Consider the following 15,124-nt stretch of genomic DNA (forward strand, 5'->3'; position numbering starts at 1 on the left):
CATAAGCAGCAGCAGTGGCTTCCATTTCAGGAAACAGCCTCTTGTTATGAGTTTCACCAACCAGAGTGCCTTTCTCCAATGTCAGGCCAGAAGAAAATCCCTAGCGGGGACACCAAACCTGTTCATGAGGACGAACCACAAGAAACTGATCTATTACCAACTGAGTGTGCCGTTTATCACCTACGTCAGATGTATCGCTTAGTTTTCAAAGTGAAAAAGACATCTAAAGAAGGAAAAATAAATAAATAGGCTAGGCCACCTACAAAAAAAGAATGGACGCGTAATTATTTGCACAAAGCATTAGAAAATACTGTGATATTTTATTATTAAAAATGCTGCTGAAAAGTTTATACATATGTGTCCAGCCATATATATCTTCTATCATTACTTAAGGCAAAATCAAAAACAAAATCGCAAAATAATAATCCAAGAAACCATTAAACCCTGCGTGCCAGTGAAGGTCAAGAATAAAAGCCTAGGAAAGTTTTTTTCTAACTTATGTCTTTTTTTTCTTTTTTTCCCTCTTTTTTATAGATAGCAAGTATATTTTATTCTCATAGAACTCTATGAAGATTCTATAACTTCTTTCCATGTAGAAATATCATTTAAGGTGTATTAAATTGCTTTTGATCATAATCCTTTGTAAAAGCTAAAGTTATTCACTTAACAAGAACTCTTTTTTTTTTTTTTTTCCTTATCCAAATGTCACAAGCCTGGTACATTACTGTGCATATTGCTAGCAGAAGACAATTGGAAATACTAAACAAATACTGGAATTCACATTACAAACATACCGGACCCACATCGGTGCCAAGCATCACGTCCTTTGTAGTTTCCTGGAGAGCCTATTCGTCGTAGCTTAGCTGGGGTAATACACAGCTTGCAGAAATGGCCTGACAATAGCTTTCAAAAATGATGAACAAAAATCGTACCCATGACACCTCTAGCTGCAGGAGTGATGTTTCACTCTTTGCGAAGTTGGGGTTATAGTTCACATATGTATACACAGAGAATCACTCTTAAATTTAAACCAAGATGAACGACAGAATTTATTGGACGATCTGTATGCATTCTTAAAAGAACTCTCTTTTTCTAGGGGGGGCCATTTTCAAACACTTTGATAGACATTGCTACAGTTTTAGTTCAGGGGTTCAATAAGCAAAGATTATACAAAGAGACAAGGAATTTGGACTATCTTTGTGGAGAATGTCCACCTTGGCAAAGACATATAGTGCTGGGTTTCCATGAGAACCATGCCCAGAGACATCTTCAAATATCTTTGGCTACTATTTCCTGGTGTCGCAATAACTTTTGAAAGACAAAACATAAAGTCACCATGGTTACTATTCTTTTTCCTTCCACTTTAGGACACTTGCAAAAGATTCCTTAAGGAAAATTAAAAGGATGATGAGAAAATGACAAAGTGTCAGAGGGACGAACTTCTCATCCCTGTCTCGCCAATTTAAAATGACTGAATATTTCTGTGTGTTATCTTGACAGTGAAGCCATCCTAACTTCCCGGAAAACCCATGCAAAGCACTTTGAATGTTCTATCCTTTTGTTTGTTTTCTCTCTGTAATACTCCTGGATCAGTGACTGATACACAAATCCACAAATGGTAATAGTTTCAGACAAGCATATGTTTTATCCCATAAATGATATAAAAAATAAAAATCCCTGCTTACTGATAAATAAGGGACTTACTGCTTAAACAGAAAGGAAAGACACATGCCCTCTTTCAATCTGATTAGCTAAGCTGAGCAGGTATTTCATCAGCCAAACCCTTCTGCAGCTGCTGGGGAGTACAGAGCTGTATTGACTCAGCAGAGCTTGGCCCTACCAAAGACAAGCTTTCTTTTCCTTTTTGGCAGGACCCTGGGATGGGAAGCAACTCTTCCTCAACAGATTCAAAGAACCAGAACTACAGAACGAGACTTGTATTCTGTTTCTCCCCCGCGGTCGCTCTGCATGTGCGTGTGTGTTTCTAATTCAACAAGCTTTAAATAGGCTCCACGCTGGGGATCCATCCTGGGGTTGCAACTTCATGAAGCCTTAACACACAAAAATAAAAGTTTTCCTAAAAATAACGGTCTCCTAAGAATGCTGTCGCATGCACTTTCCAGCCCAAGAAGGGGAGAGAGAGCCTAGTCGAACAGACGGTCTAGGTCCGCTGTGTGACAATCACATCCTCCTACAAATGAAACACGTTAGAAAACCCCATGTCTGTTGGCCACAAGGAATTAAGAAGAAAATCCTCCTTTGTCCTGGAGGAGACAGAGGTGATATGACTAATGTATATATCGATTTATATACATACAGACCACAATGGAAAGCACAATCTTGCTAAAAGCTCTTTCAAACTGAAAACACCAATAAAAGCTTTTTTTGTTGTTGTTTTTGTTTCTGTTTTTCTCTTGGTGTGTGTTTGTTTAAACGCACGGCTATATACATTTTTTTATTTTTATTTTTACAAAGTTTCTTAAATAGAGTTCAGGCTGGCAAAACATCTCTTTGCACAGAACTCTACGTATGTAACTGCATAGTCAGTTCTTTTATTTTAATAATAAAATTCTACTTTTCCTTCTCTCTGGATTACACCTCCATATGCTGGGTAAAAGCCCATAGATTCTTTCTTCACTTAAGTAGAGCCATCTGTCGTATGGCACAAAAAGAACTTTTATTTATTTATTTCAATTGTAATTAAAAAAAAAAAAAGTGTCCTCGGCCGAGTTTCAGAAGTTTCAGCTTCTGTGGTCACACTGGAAACATCCAGGTCCTTGAAACTTCGACGTCCTAGTTGCACTAAAGTTTGCCGGATGGTGGAGATCTTAAAGCAGTATTGTAACAGCAATGTATACGTTTCACATTTCGTCGGGTCAGAAGTTGATCTCATTGTACTGGGAAATGCCAATGGAAGGGGTCTGCAAGGACACAGTGGCTGCCCTTTTGCTTTTTGTTTTGTTTTGTTTTGTCTTAAGCCAAACATTCCCTGTTTGGAGATGTTGCTTCTTTCTTTCTCTCTTCGATGTGGCTGAGGGGAGGCGCAAAGGGAGGGGAAGAAGACGGCAAAGCTATACTCTAGTGGTTGAATGCCCGTGGGGTAAATTTGTACTGTTTTGTCCTCCACTGAAGGTATTGAACGTGTGCAAAGGCTGCATCCCCGTCAGTGTGTTGGGAATCATAGTGATGGTATTTGGTGTCATAAGTGGGATGTCATCGGGGGACCTGCGCAGCGTGAGGGTGTAGTCTGGAGGGCAGGTGAGCCTCAGCGTGTCGTGAGCCTGCAGGGACTCACACTCGTGATCATGCTCCAGCTGTTTCATCTGCAGGGACATGATCTCTTCGTTCTGGATGTGAGCGATGTCATTTGTGGTATTTCTCTGGGGACTGGGGCGCCTGTGTGTCTCATGGCGCCTCTTGTCCTTCTTATAGTACAGCGCTGCGAACGCCAAGATGTTAAGGAAGAGTAAGGATGCCCCCACGGCAATGGTGACGCTCAACTCAGTGGAATAATCCCGTTTGGTTTCGATGAGGACGGTGGTGTCCTCAGGCCCCGTTTTATGAGGGTCCTTGGAGTGTTTGGGGTTGTTGGCGGGAGTGATCGCCGGGCGTTTGGTCGTGGGCCATATCTTGGCAGGAGATCGCCGAGTTCCGTAGGGAAAGGAGGTCATGTCCGGAGGAGGAACCTTTGTGGTTGTGGACACATACTGGAATATCTCATTCAGGTTGTGCAAGTGAGGCACGAGTTCCAACCAGAAAGCCACTTTTGTGGCTCGGTAATGGTCCCTCACTCTGGGTTTCAAGCCAATATGCAGATAGAGCTGGTCTTTGGGGTTATACTTGGACCAGGCCACTTCCTCAAAGCGATTGGGTTTTGTGTGAATGAACTTGGTGTCCTGAGGAACGGGCTGATTGGGATCACTGGGGACAGAAGGGAGAAAAAAAGAGAAAGGTCACACTCTTCCACATTTCCCAAGTAAATTTTAATCAAATACAATGAAATTACAACCAGATAATCTCATGTGTTTATTGATATGCACAAAGTACTCAAGTAGCAACAAATACATGGCGTTTCAATCCCGACGCGCTACCATTTTGCCTTTTCTTTAAAATCCCCTTACCTTTATTTTAAAAATAATTCCTGATGGCAGTATGAGAGCATTTTCATAACACTCCTACATTTTTTAAATGCATCCAATTATCTTCCATGATAAAGAAGGAAACCAAAAATGTGTCTTGCATTTCAAGTTTAACTACTTTTTTTTTTTTTTTTAAGTTGAACTACTTTTGAGTCAGAAATCTCAACCAGGGTGATTTGCCCCCAAGAGGGCATCTGGTAACATCTGGAGATGTTTTTCGGTTGTTATCAGTGAAGGGTGGTGCCATGAATGGGTAGATGCCAGGGTGACTGTTAAATATGCTCCAGGGCACAGGACAGCCCCTCCACAGCAGAGAAGTACCTGGTCCCAGGTGTCAGTAGTATTGAGGCTGAGAAATCCTGAGTTAGAGGCTATGGTCCAAAATTTGTGCCATTCTCTTTCTTCCTCAAGAATTGCTTCTTAGGTAAATGAATAGATACTGTGGTTACAACTAAAATGTATGTTAAAAATCAAATAAAAACTGGCTTTTGTAATTACAAGATGTTAATAAATAGAATTATGCATCAATTGTTCACTCTCTCTCAGAAGGAGAAATACGTATGTACTTGGAAACCTTCTGAAGACTGAGTCACCTAAAGATCAAACAACATTCCGTTGATTTAAGAAGTTTGGTCAGACGGTGCTTTTAGATATGCAGAGTTAAGGATTTTAGGAAAAGTACCACACGATGCAAGAAATGGAGGGTTTTTTTTAATAGATTTCAAGTGTGCATGGCAACTATGAACCTAAGAAGTCTCCTATGATTGACATAAGTGGACACAGGCAGAAGGAGAATCACCAAAATGGAAAGATTCTCCACAAAACATGGTACTTGAAACATCTTTGCAACTAACTCTTTTAAGATAACAAACAACCTCCCCCCGTCCCGCAAAGATATCATATTCTCATTTCTTCCATTTTTTTTAGGCTTGGTAAAGTGAGCTGTAAAACAGGTTTCATCTTAATGTGTACTGGTTTGGAAAATTTGACATCATGCATGATATCATGCCACCTAGTTGACACTGAACATTCAGACATGATGTGCAGACCCAGTTTGCTTAGATCTATTGCTCCAGGTGCTCTAATTTCTGTTTTCCAGGTAACACTGTTATGAAGCTGCCTTCAGCCACTGCCTGTTTGCTCATGTATCAGAAGGCTGGGGAACCGGAAGGTCCCACTGGAAGACCTAAAGACTACAGACATTCCCAAGTAGTGTGCAGGATGCAAACGATGCACTTGACCAACAGATGCATCTGCCAAAGGAAGGACTTTAGCCCTCAGTCTGAGGCTGTCACAATCATTTCCATACATTAAGTTCTGCACCTCTCCCTCTTTACAAGCTGTGAAATCTTGAGCAAATCCTTAAGCCTCTCTTAGCCTCATCTTCCTCATCTATAAAGTGGATAAGAATACTGGGATGGAAAGGAAGTGAGAAAGGTTAAATAATAACTACAATATTCCTGGCATGTAGTAAGAGCTCAATAAATAGTATCCCTCTCTGCAATGCATAAATTAGAATACCTACAAATTGCTAGCGAGAGAGGACTATAAATAACATACTGTATACAGCCACAGAATATACCTAATACTATACATTCTACATAGTATTTGCTACATAAAAGTATACTGTATACCAGTATACATGGTACACTAATATACTAGATATAGTGCATGCTGCATAATATACTGTATATATGGTACACTGTTAATTATATATAGTATATACTGTTTAAAAGTATACTGTGTACATCATAGCATACATGGTACAGTATATACTGTATATAATGTATGCTATATCAAAGTATAGTATACACTGTGTATAGTATATACCACTGTATACCACAGTATATATGGTACACTGTATACTGTATATAGTATACATTGTATAAAAGTATACTATGTATATCATAGCATATATGGTACACTATATACTGTATATAGTATACACTGTATCAAAAAGTATACTGTATACCACAGTGCATACGTTATATTATACACTGGGTACAGTATATACTGTATAAAAGTATACTGTATACAACAGTACATACTGCATACTATACACACACACAGACGTATATATATATAGATGCATAGGTATATATATGATCGTAGATATGATTACATGTGTGGTATGCAGGACAACGAAATTTTACCACATAACTGAGTGCACACTAACTGCTGTGCTCTTATGAGTGAGATGATAAAATATAAAAAATTATAGGTCTTAATACTATGAGCTTTCTTATTTATGTGTTCATTTATATACTTGAAAATAATCTGCTTTTAATTCATTTTTATATTCTTATACGTTTTCGAAAACTGTTGGATTTAATATAGCACCTCATGTTTTTTTATTTGAGTCTTCTGAAATACATTGTTGGAAAATTCCTATTTAACTGGAATCTGTCATGGAGAAATTTGTCATCGATTTTTATCGTTCTAAAAGCAACGAAAGGGAGCGAGGATTCCTACTATGTTCGCATTGATCTGATTTCACAGAATTGGGTCTTTTAGTTGTACTGACCTTTTACTGAAGAGAGGGCATCTAGGAAAGAGTGTCTTTTCATGTAGGATATTTGTCGATTTTTTTTTATGGAATTCGGTGTACATTTGAAAGGTAAGGAAACACATTTATTTTGTTCTCAGAGAATAGAGGATTTTGAAAATCCGGTAAGTATGCTTTAGGCCGATACAACCTATCAAAGTTCTGGGAGATGCACAGTCAGAAGCCTTAAACCAAGATAAACTCACGGCGCTTATGAAGGCTCATCATTTCCCCTTGTCAAACACCCCAAAGACAGTAAGATCTCTATGTGGGATACCGCTGCCTTGTTGTTTAGACTTTGCTTCAGCACATGGCGTCTTCTAATTCCCATGAGTAAAGTTCAAGATGATAATGATTAAGGAGAGAATGAAACAGACACACCTTCTTTCTCTAGTAAAAACCTCAACACCTACCCATACTCCTCGTCACCTAAACATACATTTTCACCTGTCATATTTCATTTGCGATATCATCTTAGAAGTGGAGGGTTAAATGCATCTCCAAGGTCTTGTGGTTCATCTTATTTGTGAGAGATGGGTAACATGATTCCTTTAAAAATACCAGTGAACCCTCTGATATGCTCCTTTGGATGGTATAAGGTTTTCCTTACCCCTAAAACAATGTCGTGGTTGACCATTTGTCCCTAGACCTCTAAGACGAAAACTCCCCCCTGCACCAAGAAGTATGTGTTCAGTCCGTCCTATACAACCGGTAGAGGTGTTCCTTCACTGAGCTTAGAATACTTTGGGGCAATAAACGTCACTTTCAAAACCAGGCTTTGACTGCAACTCTATCTAACCCATCTTTCCTGTCTGTTTCCTGATTTTTTGCAAAGATTGAGCAAAAGTTGAAATATAAATCAATCACAAGATATGAGCAAAATCAAAAGTAGAGATGGAATCTGAAAACCAATGAAAAATACGTCATCCCACCCACTCGACCTATACAACTGTATTTCGACATATTGGAATATATATGTTGCTCTTCTTACATAATATATATTGGCTTATCGGCCAACAGCCTTCCCATCTCTGAATTCCAAGAGCCTCCGAGGCCTTCCATACAGAATGGTGAAGGTACTGTTCACAGCCATATCTTCTGTAGAGACCCTAATTCAACCCATTTTATCCACCTCTCCTCACACAGAACCCAAATTGCATTGGTCCTTGATCAGTGGGCACCTGATTTCTACTGAGTGGCCAGGACCAACGCCTTCCCACCTATTCCCAAAGAGGTTGGATGTGACAAAGAGTTTAAATCTGTGTAATCATTCATAAACCTTGGGATTAGTTTTAATTTTTCCCAGACATAACTTCTCATTTATCAAAACTCTCCAAGTAGCCTTATTTCTAGCCTAATACTTAATGTCCTGGCTTCCCTGTCCTTTCCCAGCGCTGTTTTGGGTTAGTCTTCTCACCTGGATTATTGAAACAGTCTCCTAGCAACGTCCTTCCATCCTTCTATCCTTCCTTCCTTCCTTCCATGCCTACCACACACACCATCCCTACATTATGTTTTCTCTGCTTAACAACAACAAAAAATTTGCATACCAGATATATCTACACTTAAGCCTACATGTAAGGTCAGAACCGTTAGCTTCGGTCATATAAAAAGAAGCCCCAGTGTTCACCTCATCTCAGCAAACGTATGAATAGTCAGGATCATCGGGGTGCTGTTTACGAGGGGCAGCAGAGGTGAAGTTCCACCCAGCGATCACGGCAAAGCATGTTCTGACACAACATAATCCTTTCTTCTCAGCCACGTGTTGTGATTAGACGTACGACAGGATATTCTTATAACCAAACTCCTGTCTCTGTAGTGCTTACAGGGAGCAGTGGATGGCACTCAAGTGTATTCCATCATATTCTGTGGGTCACTGCCTGAGTATGGGTTCTGGAGAACAGAGTTAAGCATCTCACCTCACACTGTGACATCAGGGATGGTTTATCCTATGCTCTTCCCTTGCTGGCATCAAATAAGGTATGAGACCCTTAATGACATGAGAGATGGTTTAATCCCATGCTGTTCCATTACTGGCACCATACTGCCTCATTCTCCTCAGCTGGACCACTTTGGCAGCCCCCTAGGGACAAAGAAATCCTCCACCACACAGGGCTGATCATGCCACTACCCTATTTAAAATCAATCAATGAATAGCTAGCAACCACCTCATGAGCCATATCATCTATTGGCGAACACCTAAATCACTAGACTTTGCTCAATCCCCCATTTTCTGTTAAACCACAAGCTACTGAAATGTGATCCTCCTGACTTACGTTTGAAATGGCACACTGCATTGCAGGTTAGGGGAGGTTCTGAGTAACTTCCTTAAAAGATGATTTGAGGGTTTCCCTGGTGGCGCAGTCTTTAAGAATCCGCCTGCCAATGCAGGGGACACGGGTTCGAGCCCTGGTCCGGGAAGATCCCACATGCCACGGAGCAACTAAACCCGTGAGCCACAACTACTGAGCCCGCGCACTAGAACCCGCGAGCCACAACTACTGAGCCCACGTGCCACAATTACCAAAGCCCATGCGCCTAGAGCCCGTGCTCTGCAACAAGAGAAGCCACCGCAATGAGAAGCCCGTGCACTGCAACAAAGAGTAGCCCCTGCTCGCCGCAACTAGAGAAAGCCCGCGTGGAGCAATAAAGACCTAACATGGCCAAAAATAAATAAAATTAATTAAAAAAAAAGAAAAAAGAAGATTTGAGTCATTCCAACGACCTTTCTAATGTGTTGTGAAAACTCATTGCATTAATATCCCCAAGTACGATTTCAGCTATGCTCCACATGGACCACAGAAATAAAAATAGCTCCTGCTTGGATAAAATCCAGATTTTTCAGACTGACATCCAAGGCCATCCATTAGCGATATCCTGTTCCCACAGTGAGATCTCTACCTGGACTCTGGTCAGATGACGGCTATTCCTCCAAGCCAAGTCCTTATTCCTTCCCCATCCGCTACTTTAGCATCTTTATGAAATCCAAAAGTATCCTAAACACGCACCACTAGTGGCCACAGGAGTATACTGGGCCAGGGATTAAGCCCAAGCTATCTGACATCTCCACCACTGTGTTCCCCAAATGAGGGGCGTGAACCCCAGGCAGTAAGCGAAGTGATTTTAGGAATATAGAGTTATGAAATTAAAAAGCACTCAACATCTTAAAAACCATTTTAAAGAACACTCAACATTTTCAATCCTCACTTAGTCGTTGACAGGTCCTGCTGACCTATAGGTTTGGTGCTAGCATTTCTCTACCATCTCATGACATTAATTTCCTTTAATTTTTCTTTGTTTTTTTTTTTTTTTTAACAACAAGAGAAAATCCATCTCAGAGCCTTTGGCAGGCGAGCACAGCTAATGAGAATTTAATGGCTTTATTTGGATTTTGTAGTTTTCCTTAATGGTTCAGTTAAATTGATGATGAATGATCCTAGCTTTCCATTTAAGAAAATCATATAAAATTGATTCCCAAAACACGTGAGAGAAAAAGAAAGTAGATGGCTTTAACAAAAGTAAGTCATGATCTGTGTTTAGATGTTATGGAATTAATGATGGGTTTGGATGGTGATGTAGTCGATAGGCATGGCCATGGTGTGGGAAACGCTCCTGTGAGTGTTTTTGCTTCAAAAGAAGGCAACACTTTGCAAGGGCAGGCATTACCTCTCTGAGTTCTATGACACAATTGGGCATTGGTCCTGCCTTTAAAAGGGGTTATGCATTGAACCGTTTCCCTCTCAAATTAAGATACACTGAAGTCCTAACACCCAGGACCTCACAGTGTGATCCTATTGGAAATAGGGTCATTGCAGATGTAGTCAGTCAAGTTAAGATGAGGTTGTAGTGGAATTCCCTGGTGGTCCAGTGGTTAGGACTCTGTGCTTCCACTGCAGGGGGCACTGGTTCGATCCCTGGTTGGGGAACTAAGATCCCGCAAGCCGCACGGCCCGGCCAAAAAATAAAAATTAAAAAAAAAAAAGATGAGGTCATACTGGAGCAGGATGGACTCTTAAACCAATATGATTGGTGCCCTTATAAGAAGATGGTCAAAATAAAAAAGAACAAAATAATGCCATTTGCAGCAACATGGATGCAACTGGAGATTATCATACTAGGTAGAATAAGTCAGAAAGAGAAAGGCAAATACCATATGATATCACTTATGTGTGGAATCTAAAATATGACACAAATGAACTTACCTGCAAAACAGAAACAGAGTCACAGACAGAGAGAACAGACTTGTAGTTGCCAAGGGGGAGGGGAGTGGGGGAGGGATGGATTGGGAGTTTGGGATTAGCAGATGCAAACTACTATACATAGGATGGATAAACAATAAGGACCTACTGTACAGCACAGGGAACTATACTCAATATCCTGTGATAAACCATTATGGAAAAGAATATGAAAAAGAATGTATATGTGTCTATCACTGAATCACTTCACTGTAGAGCAGAAATTAACACAAGATTGTAAATGAACTATACTTCAATAAAGATAAAAAAGAAGAAGATGGCCATATAAAGACAGACGTGCTGGGAGAGTGCCACGGTATGACAGACACAGAGCTTGGAGAGATGCAGCTACAAGTCAGGCAACACCAAACACTGCCAGCAAAGCACCAGGAGCTATGAAGCAGCATGGAAACATTCCCCTATGGGTGTCAGAGAGAACTCAGCCCTGCGGACACCTGCATGGTGGACTTCTAGCCTCCACAACTGTGAAATACACTTCTGTTGTTTTAAGTTACATCATTTTTGGTACTTTGTTGCAGCAGCCCTAGGAATCTAATAAACAGGGGTTACTTAAAAACACTTGCTGACTTGACCTCAATCACCTCCTTGTCGAAAAAAGAACCTTTTGGGGACAGACAAGCATCTCTCCCCGGCACGGTTGTACCGTCTCCGTTTCCCACTGTTTTTCTTAGGTCAACCTTGTAAGATGGGACAGTCCAAAGTGGGTATTGGTACAACATGTTTTCCACTCAAGAAATGTGCCACACTTTTCCTAAGACTGCAAAACCATGAAACCACTTCCCACCAGAGTATTTGGAATCATTGTAAAGAATGATACCTGCTGACCCCCTACACATCCCCGGCATCCCCACTTCCTCTCATGAGAGCTACAAGAGGCTCAGGCACTGCAGGGCTGCTGCAGTATGGGGGGGGCCTAATTCCACCCCCCAGCGGCCCACAGGAAGATTCTCCATCCTCCAGAGCCGGGAGGACCTTCACTGTAAATTCGGTACGAGAAGCTCAAGGTTAATGACAGAAGCGCAGGCAGGCAGAACAGAATGCTACCTCATTAATTTCCGCAATTAGGTTATTCGACAAGAGCAAATGAAAAGATGCTCTGATATGTGTAGCTCCTTAAGATGCTGGGGAATCTTTTCTTTCGTTGTCTGCAGAGAATCTGCTCAGTGGAATACGGGTGGACCCTGTTATACATGTAACGCTTGTATACTTCCTACTTTATTTAGCCAATGAGATTTCTGTACGTGTCTATAGATAGATACATAGCTAAGTATACACACATGCATGAAATTTACATTAATGAAATAAACACGTGTCAATATTTATATATAAACAAAATAAATATATTTTGTGTGCCTATGTATATATAGAAAATCAATCTCACAACAATGGAGAAATCCTATGCATGTACATAGATACATATGCACATATATATCTTACACACACACACACACACGGGATTTCTCTACAGTTATGAGATTAGGAGTTATTACATGTGCATATACATATATAATATATATATTATATACACATACAGTATTTCTATATATTTATTATGAGATTTATTTCATTCCTTGCTATGCATTCCATGTGGCACATGTATTTTGAGAACCCTATTATTTACCAAACAAGACAAGGTCCTGCCTAGATTTGAAACTCCAGGATCCGTTTCCCATAGAATAGCCAAATATATTGAAATCTGATCCCAGTAGCAAGTGTAGAATTTTCAATACGCATCTAGCGCCTTAGCGAAAATCTGACTTGATAGAAAGCAATTCAGGGGTAGAGAAAAAATGAGGTCTCCCTAGATGTTGGGGGGAAAAATGACTACCTTTGTTACTGTGTGTGGATGCCTGCACGCCGCAGTCTAGCCAGTCGTGGGAACCACACTTACACGGAGGAACCAGACAAACAATACCCTGATGGGGAGAAGAACATACCCGGTTTTGGCGAAGTTTGTCCAGTACGTCATGACCACCGCGCTGAGCATGACATCATTCTTGGAGAAGTTGCAGCTGAAGAGCTCGGTGGGGCCAATCATGGGTATCCCGAAGACATAGGGGACTTCGTCGCCGTGGGCTGAGTCCGCCCAGCTGGGCTTCATCTCGCTTTGGCAGTGGTGGTAGAAGGCGTAGAAGTAGGTGGGTGAGCCGTACTGTGCGTGCAGGTCCGCGGTGGCCACGGCGGGGGCCACCCACTGGTGGTCAGTGAACAGAGCCACCAAGGTTTTCCGCCGCGTTTCGGGGTTCTCCTTATCTGCCCAGTCCGTGTACATGAACTTGATGGTCTCCCGCAAGGTGTCCTTCCCCTCCGGGTAGCCGTAAAGGTTGTCCACGAAGTTGGACACCAAGAAGTCAAAATCGTTGGGCGTCACACCATCCTCGTTATCCACGACGCCGTCCACGAACTTCAGCCCCTCCCCCTGGTTGACCCCGAGCATGATGTCATAGTTAAGGAATTCCCCCTGCTCCATCAGGATCTGAGGGTCGTCGGGGATGACATCCCCGTCAATGACGGGCCCGAAGGAGATGTGGTACGTGGCCGGGGTGATGGTCTGCTGAATGAGCTCTTTGTAGTTCTTATTCCGAAGGCATTCCACCATATCCGTGGTATCCAGCATGTTGCAGCCGACTTTATCTGCCAATATCCGAGTGTACTTGGCAGGCTGGTAGTTCACGGCCCAGCTGGACAGGGCGGTCCCGCTCTGGATGATGGCCTTCTGGAAGAGACCTGCAGGTGCAAAATTGTGGACATGCAAATGAAAACCCGCAGGACAGAAAAGCAGCTTTTACTCGGCAAAGAAGGCTCTGATTGTCTCTCGGGCATGTGAATTTCTGGATACTGCAGCATTCAGCGCACTCGGCATCTCTTCCTCTCATTTCTATCTCGTCTTCCCCCTCCCCCACCTGCTGGACAGTGGTCTTATAGGATGCTCTCAGACACACACACGCACACACACACACGCGCGCGCACACACACACACACACACACAGAGTTTAGAAAACGAAACTGCGTTTACACTTCAGCTGCAGTGCTAAAAACATACAACCTCTTTCTCCTTCCTCAATTTTGTGTAATATTAGTGTCTCCATCCCCAGAATGCGTAAATGAAGAGTCTCAGAGTCATCACAACCCCCCAGCCTCTAAAAATATGCTTTGTGGCCATAAGAGGTCAAAGGCTGTTTCCTCTTACTGGCAAAACCAGGTACCACTTTATTAGAGGGGGAAGAGCCACTGAAATCGGTTTCAGAGTATAAATTCTGGAATGCATTTTTATTTCCACGCTCCATAGACCGAAGGTGCTAAAAACATGCAATTAAAATGAATTCATTAAATTAGCTACTCCTAAAGAAATCTTCCCTTGCATGCCCCGCTAAAATGTATCTTTTTTTCCCAAAAAAATCATTAATTTCAAAGTTGCATCCACTCAAAGCCCAGACTTTTGTACAATTCGTTCTGCCACATTTTAAACGTGTCTGCTTGGTGAGAAACTGGAAAAATCTTGGGCTGTTTTATGAGTAAAATTCTGTGTAGCTTAAAATTTCCTATCTGATCAGTCTAGTATGTGGATGTCCAGAAGTAAACAAAAGTCTATTTTTAACTGCTCCAGTATGAGACGGAAGGCCACAAGATCATGGTGTTCTATTCCTTATCTCTTCCTGCCGCTTCCTTGAACTCCAGCATGATCTAGCTCTGACGCCTCGTAAGTCACTGGGAGAATAAAAGCATTCAGCGGGGAGTCCAGAAATCCGTGCCCTGTCGATGTTTAAGGCCATACAAGCAATCAGCGATGAAGGAAACATGACTGCAATCAGGAGGATGTGATTCTGAAGACTAGAGGATTGCCTGCTGATGACACCCAAGAATGAGCTGCTTAAAACGATCTCGCTTTGCCCGACGCATCATCTAGCTCCCTTGGGGCCAATCTCCCAACGTTTACCATTCCGTTGGAAATGTACTGACTTGTGTGTCTGGCTCTCAAGGTGAATGTTTTAAAGCACCTTAAGGAAAGGATGTCCATATTGGATCTATTAAAAGATTCATAAATGAAGACAACCAGAATTAGAAAAATGTTGCTGGAAGTTACACATTTTCTCTCTGTGTCATAACTGTTGGCCGTGACTGAGGTAGCCATGTATATGTGTGTGTGTGTGTGTGTGTGTGTGTGTGTGTGTGTGTGTGTGTGT

The 15,124-nt window shown here is 41.7% G+C and overlaps 1 protein-coding gene across 8 annotated transcripts in view; it reads right to left on the minus strand.

Annotated features, from left to right (window-relative positions):
* Positions 1 to 280: 280 nt before the first annotated feature.
* NLGN4X (neuroligin 4 X-linked) overlaps positions 281 to 15,124 on the minus strand; it is a 344,769-nt gene continuing 329,925 nt past the window's right edge. For all 8 annotated transcript variants that reach the window (XM_027095517.1, XM_027095511.1, XM_027095510.1 and 5 more), the window contains 2 exons: positions 12,878 to 13,667; positions 281 to 3,921 (listed from right to left, as the gene is read on the minus strand). In XM_027095517.1, the coding sequence (XP_026951318.1) occupies positions 3,072 to 3,921; positions 12,878 to 13,667 (1,640 nt within the window). In that variant the 3' untranslated portion in view covers positions 281 to 3,071. The remainder of the gene's footprint in view (positions 3,922 to 12,877; positions 13,668 to 15,124) is intronic.

This window comes from Aethalodelphis obliquidens, unplaced genomic scaffold (assembly GCF_003676395.1).
Source record: "Aethalodelphis obliquidens isolate GAN/ISIS:26980383/991018 unplaced genomic scaffold, ASM367639v1 scaffold91, whole genome shotgun sequence".
Taxonomy (NCBI): domain Eukaryota; kingdom Metazoa; phylum Chordata; class Mammalia; order Artiodactyla; family Delphinidae; genus Aethalodelphis; species Aethalodelphis obliquidens.